We start from the raw sequence: 21,927 nt of genomic DNA, 5'->3' as shown, positions 1-21,927 counted from the left end.
ATAGGGAGAGAGAGTCGGGGAAAGAAGGGTGTAGTAAGAGAGAGCGATAGAGAGAGATAGAGACAAATAAAGGAAGAGAGAGTGGGGGGAAAGAAGGATACAGAAGAGAGAGAAACAAGGAAAGAAGGGTGTAGAGAGAGATAGAGAAACAAGGAAAGAAGGGTGTAGAAAGAGATAGAGAAACAAGGAAAGAGGGGTGTAGAGAGAGATAGAGAAACAAGGAAAGAAGGGTGTAGAGAGAGATAGAAAAACAGGGAAAGAAGGGTGTAGAGAGAGATAGAGAAACAAGGAAAGAGGGGTGTAGAGAGAGATAGAGAAACAAGGAAAGAAGGGTGTAGAGAGAGATAGAGAAACAGGGAAAGAAGGGTGTAGAGAGAGATAGAGAAACAGGGAAAGAAGGGTGTAGAGAGAGATAGAAAAACAGGGAAAGAAGGGTGTAGAGAGAGAGATAAAGATAGGGAGAGAGTCGGGGAAAGAAGGGTGTAGTGAGAGAGAGAGAGAGACACATATAGAAAGAGAGAGACGGGGAAAGAAGGATACAGAAGAGAGAGAAACAGGGAAAGAAGGATGTAGAGAGAGAGAGAGATAAAGATAGAGATAGAGTCGGGGAGGAAAGGGTGTAGTAGAGGGATAATCAGGGGAAAAAGTATGAAGAGAGAGAGATAAAGATAGATATAGAGTGGGGGAAAGCAGGGTGTAAAGAGAGAAAGAGCTATATATAGAGATAAAGAGAAAGGGGAAAACAGGGTGTAGAGAGAGAAAGAGCCATATACAGAAAGAAATAGAAAGAGATTGAGAGATAGAAAGATTAGAGAGAGAGACAGGGAAATCAGGGAGATAGATAAAGACTAAAGAGACAAAGAGAGATACAAAGAGTTATAGAGAGAGACAGGGAAAGCAGGGAGATAGATAGAGAGATAAAGAGAAATAGAAAGAGTTATAGAGAGAGATAGGGAAAGCAGGGAGATAGAGAGATAAAGAGTGAGCTAGAGAAATAGAGATAGAAAGAGAGATAAAGAGAGAGCTAGAGAAATAGAGATAGAAAGAGAGATAAAGAGAAAGCCAGGGAGATAGAGATAGACAGTTATAGAGAGAAATACGGAAAGAAGGGAGATAGATTGAGAGATAAAGTGAGATCTAGAGAGATAGAGATATAGAGAGAGAGACAGGAAAGAAGGAAGCTAGAGAGATAGAGAGAGATAGAGAGAGGTATAGAGAGAGAAAATTAGAGCTAGAGAGAGCTACATCGAAATAGGGAAAGAAGAGAGCTAGATAGAAAGATAAAGAGAGAGCTGGAGAGATAGAGACAGATAGAGAGATAAAGAGAGAGCTAGAGAGATAGAGATATAGAGAGAGAGAGACAGGGAGCGAAGGAAGCTAGAGAGATGAGAGAGACAGAGAGAGTAAAGAGAGAGAAAATTAGAGCTAGAGAGAGCTACAGAGAGAGAGGGAAAGAAGAGAGCTAGATAGAGAGATGAAGAGAGAGCTAGAGAGACAGAGACATAGAGGATAAAGATAGAGCCAGAGAGATAGAGAGATACAGGGAGAGAAGGAAGCTAGATAGAGAGAGAAAGAGAGTCATAGAGAGAGAGAGAGAAAATGAGCGGTAGGGAGAGAGGTAATCTGGGAGAGCAGAGGGTATAGACACTAGACAGACGTTAGATAAGGATTAAGAGAGAGAAATATGGAGAAATAGGAGGGAGAGAGAAAGAGACAGGTAAAGAAGGGTGTAGAGAGATATATATATATAGAGAGAGAGATAAATAGATGGGGCTAGAGAGAGAGATAGCAGAGTAGTATCAGAAAAAAAAAACCGGGGGAGGGCTTAAATAGAGAATGAGAAGTGTCAGTTTCAGTACGATCGAAAGTATGAATTGTTCGAAGCTCGTCCGAGCAGAATTGCGATCGAGAGGAGGAGAAGATTGCGTGAGTGACAAGTAAAGAGAAGTAGAAGAGCAAATCTGCGCAATTGAGGACGCATTTTGAGCAGATTATGAGCTGGACAAGGGTTGCCGCGGCTGGCCAGGCGGCCACTGCGCACGCGCTGCTCCTCGTGTTCACTCTTCTCCTCGCTCTGAAGATTGATCGGAAGATCTATTATTCGTGGGGGTGAGATTTCCATGTACTTTGTTTTCATCTTCTCGGATGGCTTTTTTGCTTGTTTTCGGCCTGGGTTTTCAATTTACCCGCAAAAATATGAAATTGAGGATTCAGAATTGTGGTAGACGGTTTCAGTGATCTATTTGTAGCTTTGAGAATTGGGTTGGAATGTTTTATCCCTGGTTGTGAGTTTCTGTATTGGTTTTCATGTTCTCATTTATTGGTTTCGCGGGAATTCGGCTTAGTTTTTCAATTTTCCTAAATTTGTAAGTGAGAACCGAGATTCGTGGCTAACAAGTAAAGTGATCTATCTTTAGCTTTGAAATATGAGAATTGGATTGGAGTCTATTATCCCTGTTGGTGAGGTTCCTTTATAGGTTTCCCTGGAATTCGGCCTAGTTTTTCAATTTACCCGCCAAATACGAGATGGAGGATTCAGAATCTATTTGTAGCTTTGAAATTTGAGAATTGGGTTAGAATCTTTTATCCCTGGTGGTGAGGTTTCTGTATTGATAAGGATGTTCTCGTCAATTGTTTTGGCTGGATATCATTTTGGTTTTTCAATTTATTATTATTATTATTAAATATCACCAGCTAGTTTCGAATCAGGGTGCATTCTTCTCTGTTTGTACTAGAGTATGCATCAACGTGAGTTTCATGTAGGATAATTTTTTATTCCTCCATTTCTCTGTATGAAACGTATCAAAAGGGCGGACAAAATATATCCTACATCCATTCAGGCCTACCCTATTTGTATTTTTATCCATTAAAATTTGAATTTAATGAATTAGTTCATCAGTATTTGACTTAATTGGCTGAGAAGCTTCGAGGAGATTATTGTTGTCCATGCAAACATTTGGATAAGCAATATGCTAGACGGTTCTGAAAGCTCTAGGTGGTTGAAATGGATAAATTTATTGAAGGACAACATTAATTCCTGATTAAAAGAAAAATATCTTCATTTACCTCGTAGATGGAGATCATGTGATATGAAACAGCACGGACATGCATGGATACTGTATGAGAAATGTGTTTCATCTGCTGAACTTATCTTTCAGCTAACATACCCAAGTACCAAGCGTTATGATGTTGATAGTGTTTAAGAGCCGATATCTCTAAGGTTATGTGGTTATGATCGAGGCTATTTTACAGATAAAATATGAAAAATTATGTTTATCTGATAAGGTTCTCCGCAGAACATATCTTGAGAAAAAGAGAAGGAACCATCAGTCAGCACGTGTACCAGTCCACTCATGTGCTGATTCAAACACTTAGATGGCAGGAGCAGGAAGCCTAAAAATAAAGGGACAGGAGCTGTATTGTGGGGAGGGAAAAATCAGTTACAAGTAGGGAGCTGCGGATCAGGTTAGAAGGGGGAGATTCTCTCGTTTTTAGTGGAGGTAGGAGTCGATCTGACTCTTCTTGGTGTTCTGCATCTTTCATATCATATACTCCATTCTGGTCCACCGATTCTTTTACATGTACATCTGGATTTCATTCTCGATCTATACCTCTACTCTTGGAAATTCTTGACGACTTTGTATTTGGAATTTCGAACATGTTTCGATCCACCTAGGATCGTAACATTATCTTTCAAAACATCACACAACTCATTAGTTATTTATCAACTTTCTGAAAGGTTCTCAGACCACGATGAATCCACTGAGGTTATGATTTATCATTTTACTTTGTCAAAGAATGAGATTCAAGAAAAATGTTAAAGGTTCTCCGGTAATGCTAATCAATTATAATATCAGTGAGTCAATCTGGTAGAAACCTTGATGTAGGTCCCTATGGAAGAAAGCAAATCATGAATGAAGAACGAGAAAAGATAGAGAAAATGACAGGAAGGATAGATTGAGAAAAGGATGAGGAGAGAATGGAGCACTAGTGGTGTAGGTCAACATCAATGCATGTACTCCTCGAAGGGTCCATCGGCTGTACCAGTCTGTTCTCTCATCCTGATTGCCTCCTCCGAGTTCTCTTTTCTCTCTCCTCTTTCCCAGCTTCCGTAGCAGTTACTTTTTATTGCGTACCCTGCACAATGTTGGTGTTACATTTATTTATATGGTTGGAGAGCTTTTCAGCTGCAGATGCATGTTACAAGGCCAATTTAATTTAACCAGTGGACAAATGTTATGTTTAAATTTTATGTGGTCAAATGTTGTCCAAATATTTACATTCAGTAAGAATATTAGTTTATTAGGACTGTAAAATTTTATGAAAGGTATCAGCTGCAAACTACTTAGTTAATATTTTTTATTAATCTTTTTTATTTTTGTAGGGTGGTCTTTGCTCCTCTCTGGTTATTTCATGTTGTTGTTGCTCGTGGCCGGTTTTCACTCCCTGCACCAACATTACCTCATGGACGTAATGTATGGTTCATTATCTGTCTATAGTCTCGTTGAAGTAGTGACCTTTTGAAATATCAATTTTACTCTTGCATTATTTTCAGTGGGCCCCGTGTCATGCTGTTGTTGCAACACCATTGCTCATTGCGTTTGAACTGCTTCTTTGCATACATCTCGAGAGTTTTTATGGTAAGTATTATGAGGCTCTCAACGTGGAGAAGAATTCGAGAACAGCTCATATGTCCTTTTCTCTTTAGTGGAATTGATTTCCTATTTGATGTTGTCTTTTAAGTTGTATCATAATTTATCTAGCATTATATTTATATCTTATTAGTTTTGGTTTATTCCTTCAGCTTATGGTTACACTGCTGTAAACTTAAAGATTGTCTTTCTTCCCCTCCTAGCACTTGAGGTGATAATTCTTGTTGATAATTTCAGGTATGTTATTATTTTTGGTTTTCTGTTAATTTTCATATTTTTCCTTCTGTTTCTTGTGATGCTGTCATTCACATAATGCTTGACGTTACCCAAACTATGGGGAAATGATTTGGTATTTAAAAGGATAGTTGATGCCGCTTATCTATATGTTTCGAGAGATGAGAGTTTTTAATGTCATTTATTAAATTCTGATGATTGCCAGCTATAGACTTTATCTACGCATATCCAGGGATTGTCTTCAAATGTCACAATGCAAGTTGCCAAAAAAAGTACAATGACGCCCAGAAATATAGAGTGTTTCTGTTTGTCAGGTCTACAATTCTCGCACATAAGAGAATTAACAGAAGTTGACTTAAAAATAAAATGAATTTTGAAATTTGACTTCAAACAATTATCCACGCCCTTTAAAACATAAATTGACTAATATTGTGAATGCCGCATATGTTTTCTTCATATGCCGAAATCTTTGATTCATATGTTTTCTATTGTATTGAGTGTATCTTCTTTTCACTTGCTTTGCTCATATGCTCAATCAACCGCTGGTTTTATGGGCAGGATGTGCAGGGCTTTGATGCCAGGGGATGAAGAGAGCATGACAGATGAAGCTATATGGGAGACACTTCCTGTAAGCTTTATTTCAGTCACCCCTTGTCAATCTTTAACTGTGGCATTGTTAACCATAATGTCATATGCCGAAAGTGTAAATCTGTCATTGCACTTGTAGTTTGTTTTTACAAATAAACATGGGATGACTTCTAGATTTCTTCTTTTGTTCTTAGGAAGATCCAAAACTAGTGGGATTTGCTAGCAATAAAATATCCCCAGGGGTTACATTCACTCTTCTTACGGCTAGGGAGCAGTGTTCAAAAGATATAATGATATGCCTTTTGAACACCGCCAAATGACCTGTTTGCAGAATTGCGGACAAACATCAGTGACTCAACTTTCTCCAGGCAATATTAGTTTTTCAGAATACAATATTTACCCCATAGACGTAAAACGTTGTTTTGGTTATTTTTCTCTCATATATTTTCATATATTTTTCAAGATCTGATGATTTTATGGTCATGAGATTATAATTTTAAGTCTCAATTTGTATCTTCTCACCATTTTTCAGTTCTTAATTATTTCCGCCATAGGCCTGGGTTTATAATATAATCCTCAGGGAATAGAATACACATCAACCGTTCCTGAGGACATGGAAGTCATACGAAGCAACTTGTTTGCAAAGTAGGGCCTCCTTTGGAAGTAGCTGAATGAAATCTCTATTGATTTCTGTTCCCGGTTGTGCAAGAATAGGCCGAGGATGAAATAACATTCCAGTAAGCAGCTTTAAGGATTTAAATTGTTGGCACATCAACCAATTTAAAATTATGATATAAACTTTTCACTTATGATTTAGTGGTTGTCTCTATGTCTGTCTATCAGAGCAACTATGCAATCGTGATTTGTCTGCAAGGTGTCATCTGTTCGCAAAGTACATATCCTTCTTGGTTGGGGAGTTTGAATCTGAGCCAATCCTGAGAAGAAATCTGTATCCGCCATCCTTATATTTTTTCGGATCAAAATCCTCCATCCTTATATACCTTCGAGACAAATCAGAGTTGCATCTGGATTAGCCCTTTCTGGCGTTGGATCATAATGAGTACAACTTTAAGCTGTTGTGACCCTTCAGGATTCTTCCCCAATACGTTAGTGGTAACATTGCTCAATTTGCTTCACTTTACCTTGATTGTGAGCTTGTCAAAGAAGCTGGTATCTTGTGCGATATCTCTTCCAGCATGCCCTTGTGGATGCTGAGTAACTTCTGAAGAGACTTGTTATCTTCTGAATGGATGTCAATTCCGCAAGAACCTTGTCATTGACCATACAAATGCAGCAAGGACGTTCTCTGATACCAAATCAGAACTATCCTCACGAAATATAGAATATAATAACTGGTGTTGGGTAGGCTCATTCCCATCAGTACATCACAGTAGTTGCACTTTGATTTGAGATTAGTTTTGAAGTATTTCCTCTGTCTGTTAATTTGCAATAATATATTTTCACGCTAAATATTTTTCAGCTTTTTCTTGCAGCATTTTTGGATCGCTATTTCTATGGTCTTTCTTGTTGCTGCTACAATGTTCACTCTTCTGAAATTATGTGGTAATTTTTTATTAAATTTTTTTTACTCTTTTTGTCCATTATGAGCTTGCGTTGCGTCTCCGAAATATTAATTGGCTTGTTTGATTGGAGCGTGCTAGAAATCTAACCCTTTATTTAATTTTGTATCTATCAATTTGTAGCAAAGAGTTGAAAGTAAATTTTTTAGGAGAAAAGAGTTGAACGTGCTTTCTTACTCTTCATGGTTGCAGTCCAGTTTCTGTTTTGACTCTGGCTGTTATGCATGTCAGAAAGGGGCTGGTTAGTAAATTGTAATGTTACATCACATTAGGGTATAAGAGGGCTGCTAGAGTCGAACAGGCAATTCCTTAAATGTGGGGTTGATTTAACTTAAACATTTCTGGAAGAGTTGGTCATTAAAATTCTTATTCTAATCTGGTTACTGCTTATCTGATGCAACAGAGTTTCGGAGATAATTTTTCTCTATTTCTTAATGAATATTAGTCCATTTGGTTTGGACTGTTGTCTGACTTGGGCAATGTGAAATTAAAACTCGATTATGCTGACAAATAGTAAGTTGAAGTTGATCTTGGCAAAGGATGTGGGGCAGGAAAATTGAAGCGCTGAATAAGAACTCATTGTTTTTTATTTTATGGGTTTAATAAGATCAATTGCCAATGGCTATCTTTCTCATCTCCCTGCTGCCAAAAGAATGATGGAACGATCATGCCTGAACTTTGTCTTAATCTATTCGGGAAGTCCCTCATCATATTATCGTAGAAGTTTAGCAACAAAAGTAGTTCACGTCTGATTTTTAATGTTTTTAAATTCTGTGATAATTGAAGGACACAGATCCAATGATACCTTTATTGTCTAGTTTGGAACCACCAATCATTGCAAAGAACTTCAAATCATCATATGTTTCTTGTCTTGTAGGTGACGTTGGTGCCCTGGCCTGGTGGGATTTATTCATAAACTACGGGTATACTTCTTTATTTTTATAAGACCTTGATTAGTCCATACCTCGCTTCCTTAAATGATTCACTTTGTTGAACAGGATAGCAGAATGTTTTGGATTCCTAGTGTGCACCAAATGGTCGAATCCAATGATCCATCGGGACATGCTTCGAAGCGAACCATGTTCATCTTCTAGCACGATTAGATACCGTGAATGGAGCAGCGGTTTGGTTCTTCCTTCATTTGAAGATCCCCAACAAGAGAGAATGTGTGATTTAGCAGACATTGGGGGCCACATCATGAAGATTCCTTTCATAATCTTTCAGGTTATTCTGTGCATGCGTCTGGAGGTAAAAATTGTTTTCTTCAACTTTTTTATTTACCGCTTTATTGTTAGTGTCTGTCAATTTGGTATCCTCTTGATAAGATCCTGGGCGGGCCTTTGATAGATACTTCCACCAACAGACGAGAAATACTCCTGATTAAATCCAATAACCAAATATGGTATCAAATGTAGCTGATTAAACGTAACCAGAAATGTCCAACGAGCAATCCGGAGTCAAGAGGGAAGAAGAACATAAGAACTGAGATAGTATGGAAGGAGTAGAGAGACTTTCCGGATCGGATGTCGTCTCCTCTCCCTGAGCTGGAGAATCTCCGCTCCCGTCGAAAAGGCGTAACAACTTCTTGGAAAGTGATGCCTCTATTGAGCTCCCCCCACCTTTATTTATATGACTCAGCATTGGGTCTTCAGTTAGGGGCGGCATGTGCTGCTCCCCGGCACGTGTAAGGTCCAAAGTCCGTCTTTGCCTCTTTGTTCTCTGATAAGTCCTGATGGGGACTCTATCAGCCTTTTTATAACAATGTAATGTTTTTTCAAATAAACATTCAACTTTGAATTTCCAAAACAGTGTCTCACTGAGTCAGAGGTAAGACATGGACATAAAAAGAGAGAGAAGAAGGCGTGGAGAGGAGGGAGAGTGGGAGATGGGAAGATCATCGGCTCAGGGAGGTAATGACAAGTTGCCATCCAAGCAGGTAAGATCATCTATAAGACAAAGTTGGGCAGGGCAAGAGGTAGTTCACAAGTCTGATATCCGATCCCCCTTAAGTAAACTGATTTGGAGTGTTTTTGGCTGGATTTGCTGACTGGGCCAGTGTTTCTCATAAACACTGCCTGGGATCTCAATGACATTGTGAAACTTCCCAAGTGGCTTAAAAATGGGAGGTTCTTCCACTTCACTCGTAGTTGGAGGCTGTTGCTGGTGAAGCGATAGGAAAAATGGTCTCTTGGTTCTCCTGACTTTCCTATTTATCAAGAGACTAGCAGAGGTAGATAAAATGACTGCATTATCACCAATGGCTTTGTAAAATTTTGAAATGTGAAAAACAGGATAGATTCTGGCAGTGGCGAGAAGTTTAATTTTGTAAGCCACAGGGCCAATATTTTTGAGAATTTGGAAGACCTAAAAATTTAGGGGAAAGCTTTTTAGAAAGACTTATTTTTGAATGACATCATCCTGTATGGACGATTTTTCTAGTATATTTCAACCCCTCTTGAAATTCCACCATACAACGGTGTTTATCTGCTTAACTTTTCACAAGGGATTGAGCCTTGGATTATTGATCTTTCAGTTGCGATAGGATAGTGTCTCTTTCTTTTAACAGATTGTCTGAAGAATCAAGCGGGGTGGTGGTGATCCATGAAATCGAAGAGGCAGTGTATCTCTACTGTAAACAGTTTTAAAAGGAGTCATCTGAATGAAAGAGTGGAAGGAACTATTGTAGCTCTACTCTGCCCAAATGCAGCCATTTCACCCACTTCACCCACTTCATCGGGCATTCAAAGGAGAAACAGCGTGAATAACATTTAAGGATTATGTTACTTCCATTCATTTCTGGATGGTAAGATGAGCAAAGCATTAACGTTGTCCCCTCCAGTCTATGTGACTCTATCCAAAAATAGATGATAAAAATGCTATCCTTGTTCAGAAATGATTGGTGGAGGAATTCCATGCAGTCTAACTACCTTTTTGAGAAATACTTCAGCAATATCATTAGCTGAGAATGGGTGTTTGATGGCCAAAAAAAACCCATTTTTGGAATAAAATTGGGAAGAATCACCTGAGAACGGCGATGAACCCTGATGTTATTAAAATTATGGATATTAGTACAGTGGATGACCAGATTCTTCCCTCCCCCCTTGTTTCTTTTTTTAAACCAACATGAAACAAGACTCTCCACATCATGAATAACACTTGTTCATCTAGGATGTCCTTTAAGTTACCACATTAAGGTGTAGCCCTATGCCCGTAGCACCACAAGGATTCTTCCCCACTCCGTCCTCCTAGACGCACCTATCCTAAGGGAAGGTCTCGTTGAGGAGACATATACCCGTGTGATCTGTCAGCTAGCTCCATGGCTGGTCGGCTGTTGACCTAGCCGCCAGCCAGAACGAGAGAAAAGAACAAAAACATTCATACTTCATTACCAGGGTTTCTCTGGTGGGAGGGTGCGTGCGTGACTGCTGGGAGGGCACGTGGAACCCAATCATACAAGGTGCCTTATCCGACCAGCGTGTGTCAGATTTCATAGATATGCAACAATCCCTATTTCAGCTACGACCAGAAGACGGAGAACGAGATAGTTGGACATGGAAAAATGGCCCCTTCTCGGTCTAAAAGGCTTATTCGATGATCCGAGAGGGACAAGAGGAAGACATGGCACTAGTCAGCGCATGCAGGTTCATAGGGTGCCGAAAAGTCCCATTGAAAGTGCAGTTTTTTGGGTGGCTGCTAGCAAGGAAAAGATTAATGACAAGAGTCTTTCACAAAACGTTATATCCAGATACTTCGTCACAATGCGTGTTGTGTTTGAATGGGGAAGAAGATTGCAACAATCTTTTCTTTGAGTGCTCCTTTGCTTGCACAGTTTGGGCCAGTCAGTTACTCTCAAGGATGAAGGTGACATCTGAACAGGCCTTTTGGGATTCGGCACAGAATTACATGGGAAGAAGAAACAAGGAAGGGGGCCGAGCACTAGCGGTGTTGTGGACCATCTGGCTACATATATACGAGGGTTGTTCAGAGGTAGAAGGGCTTCTACCGATGAAGCTATTCATGAAGCAGATGGACTTAAGGCAGCATGGTCCTTGCGAGCGACGGGAAGTGAAGGGAGGTTTTGATGGTGATTGATAAGCGTGTAAAGGGCCTGTGAGGTCCTGGCAGGGGGTTCACCGATTCGTCGGGTGTTCATCCCTTGTTATAATTCAAAAAAAAAAACGGGGTTTCTCTGGTTTAAAACCGAGACACTTACACGTAAATGGGCCGGACCCATATAAATGCGCTAGCGGATTAGTGGGCCTCTTATGTCTGGGGCCCACATTTATAGATAAATAGAAAACAATAAACTAATCATAAGTGTAGGGACAATAGGGCTTCTGCTGACATGATCTAATGCAAGGCCCATATCGCATGGCTAAACTGGCACGCATAGAAAAAATGGGAGCAGTCTTCATCGCCCCTTGATCGCATAACGCATTCTACTGAGGAGTCCAGGAACATTTTCTTCGTGAGGGCCTTGGTCACTAGTTGCCGGCAAATCAACAACCATCCAAAAATTTGCACCTGTATGGGAACTTTTGGTTTCCATCGAATTCTCCGAGTGGTGATGGGTGTCCATTCCTTCGTAAATCCCTCTCTAATCTTCAAGTAGGCTTCCCAGACCAAAAAAGATGTGCCTCTCCACTTCAATCCATATTCTGTCTTCTTTAAAGGTGTGAGATGTACTAGTGAGAACACAATCGGGTCAACCACACTGTCTTGCTTGGACAGATTCTTATGCTTAGAAAATAAGCATACTTAGCCTGTCAATTAGTGCTAAGATTGCATTGTAACCCTCAGAAGCAGGTAGTCCTTAAATGAAAGCCAAAAAGATATCGGCCCAGAATTTGTAAGGAATATACAAGGGTTGTGATAAGGTTTCTCCAAGGACCTATCATGATACCAAGAGGTGATGGTGTCAACTCCCACGTGCGACTTTATCCCGCATGTGTAATAGTTGAATAAATTTTGGCTGGAGTTGTCCACCATATATAAAAGAGAGGAGCAATCGAGAAGAGAACATGATCTTTTTGAGGAAAGAAGCGGTTATGGATGGAAGCTGGGAGATCATCCTGGCCCAATGGTGAGGACTGATCCCGCTCGCCCTCTAAATTCTTCAAGACAAGGCCGATTCTTCGCTCACTCTTTCTTCCCAAATGATCTACTCCCAATCGTATTCTTGTAGAACGCTCAGACAGAAGTGATTCATCTACTCTGGTATTTTCTTGGATGCTTTGTTATTTTTAGGAATTCTGCCGATTCGGTTCTTGAGGACCAAACTCTTGGTCTTGGGATCTTATTTGAACTTGAGGATTAGTTGACATTATGGAAAGAAGCTCCCAAGAACATATCAGAGAAAGAAGAGAGGAAGGAACTTCAGACGTGAAACCCAGTAATCGATGTGTGTATTTGAATAAGACAAAGACGTGGGAAGGTGCCTATAAATAAAAAACCAGGGCCAAGAATCAGGCAGCAGAGATCCTTCAAACTGGACAGGAGCAGAGTCGACTCTGTGACTCTCTTCTTTTATGCCCATCTTACAATGTCAAGCGATACCTCAAGTGCGGGAGTTCTTTGAGCCCAAATTGGGGGATGGGGCAAGGTTCCATTTTTGGACTGATAATTGGTCTAACCAAGGCAGCATGAATTTGAAGTTCCCAAGACTATTTGCACTAGCGAGACACCCAGAGGCCAAAGTCAGTGAGTGTTGGGACGAGGCTTGGGTCCCTATATTGACAAGAGCCTTATCAGAGCCACGTTTTGAGGAGTTTTTGCGGATGCAAGAGTCACTTCTACCACTCAGCCCTTCAACTGAAAGTGGAGACGGTTGGACGTGGCGGGGGTCGGCTTTCTCAGGGAAAGAAGCATATTTGAAGATTAGAGGAGAAGCGAGGGATGATGTGACTATCAATAGGGCATGCCACAGGTTGATGAAGCTCAAAGTTCCACTGAAAGTGCGAATTTTCAGCTGGTTATTGCGGAGGCAGAGGCTGATCACACGGGTCTATCGGCGGAGATAGGCCCCCATGGATCCTGCAGACTGTCCTATGTGCGCTAGGGGGGAGGACTGCTCACACCTATTCTTCACGTGTCACTTCGCCCAGAGAGTCTGGGCATCGCAACAGGTACCGGATGTGAATGTCTCCTCGGATGAGGCCTTTGGACTTCAGTCATAGAAGGAAGACACAGAAGCGGAGTGGAATGGGGGCGGCTACTCGCAGTGCTCTGGGCGATATGGCTACATCAGAATGAAGTGGTGGTTAAAGGAAAGGCAGCTTCGGTAGTGGACGTTTCTCATGCCGTAGAGGCACTCGTGTATTTTTGGGTTGGAAGGGAAGGATAGTCCTTTTCTGGTGGGGTTTGTACAAAACATTTACAAGTTAATGATAGCGGGTTGGCCACCGGTTCCGGATGGCCTCCCATATTTTCTTCAAAAAAAAAAATGCCCATCTTACAATGTCATCAGCTATTCCACATCAGGAGAACTACTCTAGACGGAGCTCTGGTTCAATTTGACGTTGGGATTGGAATCCACTCAGGAATTACTCACAACATCTCGTGACAGACCTTATCACACTACGTTTATATCATAATTTCCTCTTTGTTCTCAAATCAAGATTATTGTTTTATCCAGTGCATAGGGCAGGATGGTTACAGGTTGTGAAAGATCAGCTGGAGACAGGGAGAAACCTTGTTTCTGACAGACGTGACAACCTGAAAAATGGGTTTTGATTCTTTGTTTCATACTCATGCCAATGAAATTGTTGCAAATCTCTTGCATGTCTTAAGAAATCACCCATGGACCCCCACATTATGTCGTGAAGCTCCTTCAAAAATGTTTGAAATGAGAGATGAAGAGTTGGGGATCACTAAACGGTTATTGCAGAAAAGTAGTTGATAATGAGGGCAATGTCCCCTTTAAGAGGCGAATGACTGTTTAACGGCTCAAAGTTCTGGATTATTCTTGATCTTCTGTTCCAGTGGGTAGTATTCTAGACAACGGGTAATGGAGTTATGATTTAGAGAAATAGCATCTGAAGATCTTGACAATGCTTCAGCTGCGAAATTATTTTAACTCAAATTCGAAACCCAAAAGTTTGGATATCCACTTGTGACATTGCTGAGGCACTTATTTCTGACTTTTAGGGAGTTTCAGATTGAACTGGTCTGTGTAGATAAAGAACTTCTTGAAAACCAAATAGTACTTCCATTCATGTACTGCCCATAACATGGCCATAAGCTCTTGTTCGGAGCCTGAGTTTGACTGTGCTGTACTTGGAAATAATTTGCTGAAATATGCTATCGGATGAGATCCTTGAATCAGGACCACTCTCACCCCATAAGCTGAAGAAAACCCTGCTCGATAGTTAATCCCTGGATATGATGGGACATTCAAGAAAATTCTCAGAAATGATCTCAAATAAATGTCTCTCAGCATCACATCAAATCAAGGACCACCTAGCATGGGTATTGACAATTTTATCGGCAGAATATGTGGGTTGCTCCCCTGTCTATCAACACCATGACCGGTCCCGGTCATGTATATTTTCCCACATTTTAAAGACCCTGAGGATAGGTCTGTGGACTAATCTGAGGTCACACATGCCGATTATAAAGCTCTTTCAGTGATCAGATCATCTAGTTCTTCTAGTGATTCGTGAGATTCATCTTCTTCCTGACATAGAATCAGATTTAAATTCCTCTTACATCAATGTTCTGAAGTGAAATGACTCTTATGGTAATAGCTTAACCCTTTGTCTTTCGTATGCTGAAATTCTGCATCAATGATTCTCAAGTTGTGGTGACTGGAACTTCTATCATTGTGGAATTTGACAGCTCATGGATGGTGAGTCGGCAGAGGAACTGCAAGGCCATCGATAAGATTATGGGATCGTTGAAAATCCAGATAATGATAATTTTTCCACGCTCTCAATAGAATGACCGAATTTCACTCAGCCCTAATAGAGAAATCCATCATCTCCTTTAGGCCGTAGGGTCTGCTTCTTAAAAGTTCAGTACAGGCCTCTGGCAATAAACCTTTGAGTGATGCACTTTCCTTGATCTCAGAGGCAAGAATAGGGAGCTGAGAAGGTATTGTTTCAGATTCAGTGCAGTATTCTTGAATGGATTTCCTTTGCTTGATCTCAATGAGACTCTGATGTAAGGATTGAGTTGACATATCATATTGGTCTATGAACTGAGTTTTCAAATGCACCTAAGTAGTCCTACAAAACTCTACTTTAGCATATGGAAACCACGTCAAGGCTGGCTAGTTGAAATGCAGCACAATAAGGTGTTGTTTGTCTTATCTGGTAAAAAATATTGCTGAAAGAAATGCTCCACAATTCTTTGCTAAGATTATGGCTGGCAACCACTGAAAATAGGTAGATCTCCACGTTTAAATCTAGATTCATGATCTAATCTCAGTTCTTGATTTTTTTAATGAGCCAGGATGCGAGGCAGATATGAATCGGCTTCCATATGAGTACAAACAGCTGATATAAAAGCATTGTTCTTCAAACAAGCCGATATGATGGCCACTTCGTCATTAGGTGTTCAAGAACATTGGTTGCCCTTTTCTGATCAGCTGCAAAATGCCCCTCCAGTTCTTATACTCTATTTCTCAAATTACTTCAGATGAATTTTCATAAATATATTATTCCGCCCTTCTCAAATCAAGAATCAGAAGAATTTTGTCCAAGAAATGTAAGCCAAACCTTGAGTTCACACCAGGAAGAGAACACAGGAAAGAGGGAGATGTAGAAAATACCTTGTAGATGGAGAGATCTGGTTGGGTTGCCCTCTTCTCCTCCAGAAGCTGAGAAGATTTCCCCTCTTACTTTCAAGTGTCACGTGCAAGCTCCGTCTCCTGTTGAGGTTGACACCTCCATCTTTTACTTGTATGATAGGTCCAGGGAAGGACCCCATCAGGATTCGGGTTGGACGTTTAGGACCGATGACCGGTTTGACTGGACCCAAACCAGGACTGAAGGTCCTCCGTTTGAGGGTGGACCTGTTGGTCGGGCAGGTTTAGGTTCGAGGGTCAAACTGGACCAGAACCGGAAGTAAATTATTAAATATTTATTCAATTTTTTTTGTAAAATTTGAGAAATTATAAAATCCAACTCATCAGAGAGTTTTCTATTGAGCTCAATGTAGCTGCCATACATCTGACCATATGTGGGCACCCACTTGATGTAGAGGAGTTTTTCTCCAAAGACAAACTGCAAGAACCCATTAGAACCTATTTCTCTATTGAATTTTCTTTTTTCTCTATTCACGACAGTTCATGGAGAAAGGGAGGTGTGGAGAAGGAAAGATCTAGAAAAGGAGATTGAGCGGGGGGAAGAAGGGAAGGGAGGCGAAGGGGCATTCATTAGCGGCGGTTCTAAAGCTCATTATGTGGATAATCAACATAACCATCAACATAAATTTTCTACTTTTTTGGGCATTGACTAGTCAACCTTAGTAAGGTTTAGGTCTTTGCTAAAAACCTGTACTGGAATGGGACTGTCAAACCCTAATCAGGATCATATCGTCTCTCCAACGCCACCATGACTTCATCTCGATGAGATAGAGTTCTCAAGAAGAAAACCTCTATGCATTCATATTTAGGACTGGTTCAAATATCTTTCTTACAGAATTGGGCTGGGGTCCATCATGAAGTGATAGAAGTCACATGACACTGCAAGTGAGCACTAGTGATACATTATATCAGAGTGGGCCACTTAATTAGGCGCACTCTGCTAAATCAAATAAACAGGATAAGTAAAGAAAGGAATAAAAAGGAACCACTTCAACAAGTCTATGTGTCAGGTAGCCAGCATCTGATGTTCATACAGCAGTATCTACAACTCCTTTGCGGGCCCCGTAGCACAGACTTCAATTTTCTGGATGACGTTATGAAAAAATGTTGTCTGGAGAAACATGCTGCCCTGGAAGCAAAAAATATAGGGCAAGAAAACACTAAAAAGCTCATCTCTGAGTCTCAGCTCTAGTTATAGAAAACATGAGAACCCTAGATCGAATACAGAGGCCCTTTTAAGCCCAATACTCTCACTTCAAACAGTGTTTGTTTTGAATTGAGGCTGTGTATCGTTATCACCTTCCTATATAATTATTTAAGTGGGTTTGTTCTGGAAAGGGTCTACGATTAAGGCTGAGATGAAGTGTTTTCGTTATCATCAATGTTTTCCCTTTTCCAATTGCCTTGTCGTTTCAGTTGAATATATCAGAAACTGAAACTCAGATATTTACTTTTTGATTCCAGGGGAGACCTGCATCAGCCCGGAATATTCCAATCCCTGTACTTTTTTCCCCATTATTTGTCTTACAAGGCGCTGGTGTCCTGTTTTCTATTTCAAGACTGGTGGAGAAGATTATAACTCTATTACACGGCGGCATGATGTCAGGAACGTTCTTTGCAATTTCTTCCAGAGTGAATCATTGCTTTTCATTTCTTCATCATGGCTCCAGGTGATTCAATTATAGAAAATTTATTTTGATTCTGCATTTTCTCTCTCTCATTCCATGTCTAAAAGTTTGTTTTCTTGATGGTGCTAGATTACTCGGATGGTGGTCGATTGACGAAGGAAGTAGAGAAGAGCAAGCAAGATTATTACAAGCCAGAGCCACAGGGTAAGTGTCTGAAACTATAAAAGGGTATAAAGAATGTTAAAATTTAAGAGGTGATGTTGCTGACAACGTTTGGATCCATGAATTATGATACCTGGTTTCTGTAACATTCTTTCCGCTTAATCCATGTATTCCAGACAAAATGAGCAATTTTACTCTAGTCAAACCTGGTAAGGAGCATACAGTGAGGGAGGGAATTGCTGAGGGTTGATGGTGGGAAGGAATATGATACGTTCTTGAACGTATCTATGCAATTTAACGAAACGAGAGATGATCTTGAATGTTTCTTTGACAATTCTTGAAGATGTAACTGTCTCCAAGAATTGTTCGATATGATAGGATTGAAAGAGGGGACGAGAGAGAGATAAAGAGCTCGCAACTCTGGCGTGGTTGATCACCTTCCCTTGGAGCAACGGCTTCGATTCCGCGGGACGGAACTGCGATGCCTGGGAGAGATATGAGAGGATAGGAAACAAGAGGAGGTAGGGTTAGAACGAGAGAGGGCAGGGAAAAAGAGGTAAGAGAGAATTCAGGGAAAGGTAGAGTGGCTTACGATGGAATTTCTTGATGCCTCTTGTTTCTTTTCCGTATGTATATATACATACGGGGAGGAAGCCTAACAGTTTGGGTCTAATTGGACTGGTAGAATGGCTTGGATGACTTACCGGGCCCCCGTCTGGCATAACAACGGCCCGGTAACATATCAGAATACTTTAACATCAATGCTTCTTGACCTCCCTCTGATTTTAACTTTGATTCCTGTCATGGTATTTCAGACATTTGTGCTCACAAGGAGAACTCTTGTCATTCCCCCTTCTTGTATGTTACCTTTAATTAATCAGGCCCCCCTTTAGAATGCCAGCCAATCAGCTTCAGTGTGAAGGGCCTGTCTGGTTACTTTCTCTCTAAAGGGGAAGCCCGTCATGCTGCCACACCATCTCCAGGCAGCCTCCACTCCTCTGATATCGCTTTCCCTTTCCCTCAGCAACATCTATATCACCATGTATCGTCTCCTGGTGACATCCCCTCTGTCATTAAACACTCACTTTCACCAGCCTCTCTGCTGTTCCTGTATCTTCCCCATGATAAGACCAAAGGTTATTTCTCCCATCTTAAGGGGGAGGACCTGAGATTTCTAAAGAGAAAACTTACCCCAATGATAAAAGCCAAATGCCACCGAAGGGATGCAATGGCAGAACTACTCTTCTCAAGGATTCAGAGTCTATAAGTTTGCCTTTTGAGAATACGTACATTCTCTCGTTTGTGTATTTATTTATAACCATATTGTGACCTTGAACAGGTACAATACATTTTGTGGTTATCCTCCTGAGGTTGTAAAGAAAATGCCTAAGAAGGATCTTACCGAAGAGGTCTGCTCGTTTAATATGATACATACTTTTAGTTCTCACTCAAAGTCGATTTATTACAATGAAATGATGACAAGTTTTTTGCTTTTGGCTTCAGATATGGAGATTACAAGCCGCCCTTGGTGAGCAGGCTGAAATCACCAAGTTCAGTCAAGAAGAGTATGAACGACTACAAAATGTACTTTCCCTCAATTTTATGGTCCTAAAATAATATTTGAATTTCATTATTGAAGTAGATTATCAGCTGCTGTTCATATTCTTTTATCAATGAAACTACTAGTGATTTGATGATGAACTTATTGTTTTTGCTGCCATTGCTATCTCCTTTCAAAAATCCTTTTAAAATCATTTAAATAATATAGACCCAGTGCACTTCAAAAAACATAGACCTGTATTATATTTTCTAAAAAACTAGTTGCTAAAATTTGTAGATTAATATCTATTTCCCATAGTTTTTTTTAGATAATTGCAATATTAGTGATTATTTCACATCCTTTAAAATGTCCTTTGATTATGAGCTTTGGGCTTCTTCTTGCAAATCATCTATCCTTTCCAAAGTTCCTGTAAAATCATTTAAATTGTAGACCTACTCCAGTTCTAAAGACAAATATGACTATTTTATTTCCCCAAGGTTATTGCAAAGTTCAGTTGACAGACTAACTGATGTTGTCTTGGCTTTTTGCAGATAAATGCACCATTAATTATTGTTTAATATTCTTCCTAAATTTCATTTGATGATGAGCTTGGGCTCCTCATTCCCTTCTTTCTTTTCCATCATTCTGGAATATCATTTGAATTGTAGACCGAGCCCACTTCTAAAACGAAAAATGAATATTATATTTCCTAGACCCTAACAAGTTCAATCACATTAATTTCCAGGAAAAGGTTTTATGCAGAGTATGTTTTGACGGGGAGATCTGCATGGTGCTTCTTCCATGCAGGCATCGAACTCTATGCAAGTAGGCATAATTCCCTCAGAAAGCTCAATTTCAGTTCACCATAATTTTTGTGAAAAATGGCATCATCTTTGGATTGTATTTTTCCCAGGGCTTGTGCAGAAAAGTGCAAGAAATGCCCCATCTGCAGAATAGCCATTGAGGAACGGATGCCCGTATATGATGTATAGTTCATCCGAACAAAGAAATCATGGGATAAGGATAAGTGTACAGAGGTAAGTATCAGCCAAAGATGCATTAATCGTGTTTATTTTTCTTTTCTTTTAACAGAAGGGTCTGTGGGTTTGTAAGCTTAATAGTTCATCCAAATACTGTACATAAATTGCAAACATTAGGTGCATTTAAATCGTCTGAGTCATTTCCGGCTCCTATTTTTTGTAAACGGGTAACATGGGCCAGACAATGTCAGGGATTTATTCTCCTTTGATATTCTTCATGTGTTCTAATGTCTATTCCCTGCTTCAACATCTCTTACTAAACTCAAACTATCTCTTGATTTAACTAACATTCGCTGTTTCTAATACACCTTAGAGTAGAATCTTCTTGGTAGAAGTATTTTTTGGTCACCTGATGTAGTTTGCCTCTGATTGGAGAGGGACTAAGAGATTAATCTTGCTCAAGTTTTTTCCCCTCTGACTTATAGTCATGTTTAATGAAATCAATGGTGTGGTTCTCCGGAGATACTGTGTGAATTCTCGAGGATTGGAGTACATGTGGTTGGATCAAAGTACATATAAAAATAAGGAAGATCATTGCAAGGCTTTGTCTCCTTCGGGATTGTTTTGCTCCTAAGCTAGAAGAGTCACATTAATTGTTCTCTATTCAGCTCGGCTCTGTATGACACTATTGCCAGCAGGTCACTGCATCCGAGGGTTTTCGGCACAACATGGATCCTGGTCTATTGTTTTTGTCTGCGATCGATCCGACCAAAAGGTCAAGTCAGCTTGGTTGACCAAACCCCGAATTTCGCTTTTGTTAGTTCAGATTAGTTGACACACTGTTCATGGTGGTCCAGACCGGAATGCCAATTCCAACTAGATTCAAGTATGGTGTATGAAGTTGGAGTTCCCCTCACTGATTTTATTGCTTGGATGAGAATTGCATATCCATCGGGTATCAACTGACATCTCCCATGCACAATGCCAATGTGAATAATGTCGTGCGAGATGAAATGGGTGGACTCAAACAGGAAACTCTATACCACAGGAAAATACTTTTTTTTGTATATAATGTAGACATTAGTGTGCAGCATCTTCCATGGCAGGAGGTAAGAGCATGTCCCATATCTCTAATACTTCATAAAATAATATTGATATTATCTCTAGGGTGGGGATAGTATCATTACAAATGGGATGAAATGTAGATGATAAGTATAAGAAAAAAATGAGGTAAAACAATTGGGACAGAACTTAGTTCTATGTCTATTAGGTAATTTCTAGAATGGACAAAGATAATAATCTTTTACGCCCACTTATGTTAAATACCGTTGATAAAATCCAGGGTTCCTACTTGAGGCCATGAACACGCATTTTTTTCTTCTTCAACTCTGCTTCCAATATGCTGAGGATGATCAATCAACCTATTATCGACATCTCTAATCCAAGAAATGATGAGGAACTCTATATGTTTCACTCTGCTCAACCATTTGATTCTATGAACTGAAAAGATACCGTTAAATAGAGAAAAGAAGATGAATAGAAGAGGAGAGGCCAACATAGAAACCCTCAAAATTTAAGCTCTAACTTCATGTGATTCAAAGCGTTTGGGACTGTGACTTGGTTGATCTTCAGTATTGCCTCCAAGCTCTGGACTAATTAGGAGTATTCTACTGGCCAAATGAATGAAATTTGTTGGATGTGTATGGTTTAACCTAGTGGTGGGCACAATGCTAAGAAACATGCATCAACCTTACCTA

The 21,927-nt window shown here is 40.1% G+C and overlaps 1 protein-coding gene across 1 annotated transcript; it reads left to right on the top strand.

Annotated features, from left to right (window-relative positions):
- Positions 1 to 1,836: 1,836 nt before the first annotated feature.
- Positions 1,837 to 20,464, top strand: LOC144710998 (uncharacterized). Its single transcript, XM_078584889.1, has 14 exons — positions 1,837 to 2,109; positions 4,385 to 4,475; positions 4,556 to 4,640; positions 4,805 to 4,889; positions 5,445 to 5,514; positions 6,968 to 7,037; positions 7,932 to 7,977; positions 8,053 to 8,302; positions 17,325 to 17,530; positions 17,618 to 17,692; positions 18,990 to 19,059; positions 19,154 to 19,234; positions 19,936 to 20,015; positions 20,104 to 20,464. Exons 1-14 carry the CDS (start codon positions 1,994 to 1,996, stop codon positions 20,180 to 20,182), a joined length of 1,404 nt encoding a protein of 467 aa, XP_078441015.1. The 5' UTR covers positions 1,837 to 1,993; the 3' UTR covers positions 20,183 to 20,464.
- Positions 20,465 to 21,927: the final 1,463 nt, after the last annotated feature.

This window comes from Wolffia australiana, chromosome 13, assembly GCF_029677425.1.
Source record: "Wolffia australiana isolate 7733 chromosome 13, ASM2967742v1".
NCBI classification, from domain to species: domain Eukaryota; kingdom Viridiplantae; phylum Streptophyta; class Magnoliopsida; order Alismatales; family Araceae; genus Wolffia; species Wolffia australiana.
Note: the sequence above shows the minus strand (reverse complement) of the source record. Positions and strands in the feature narration are given on the sequence as shown.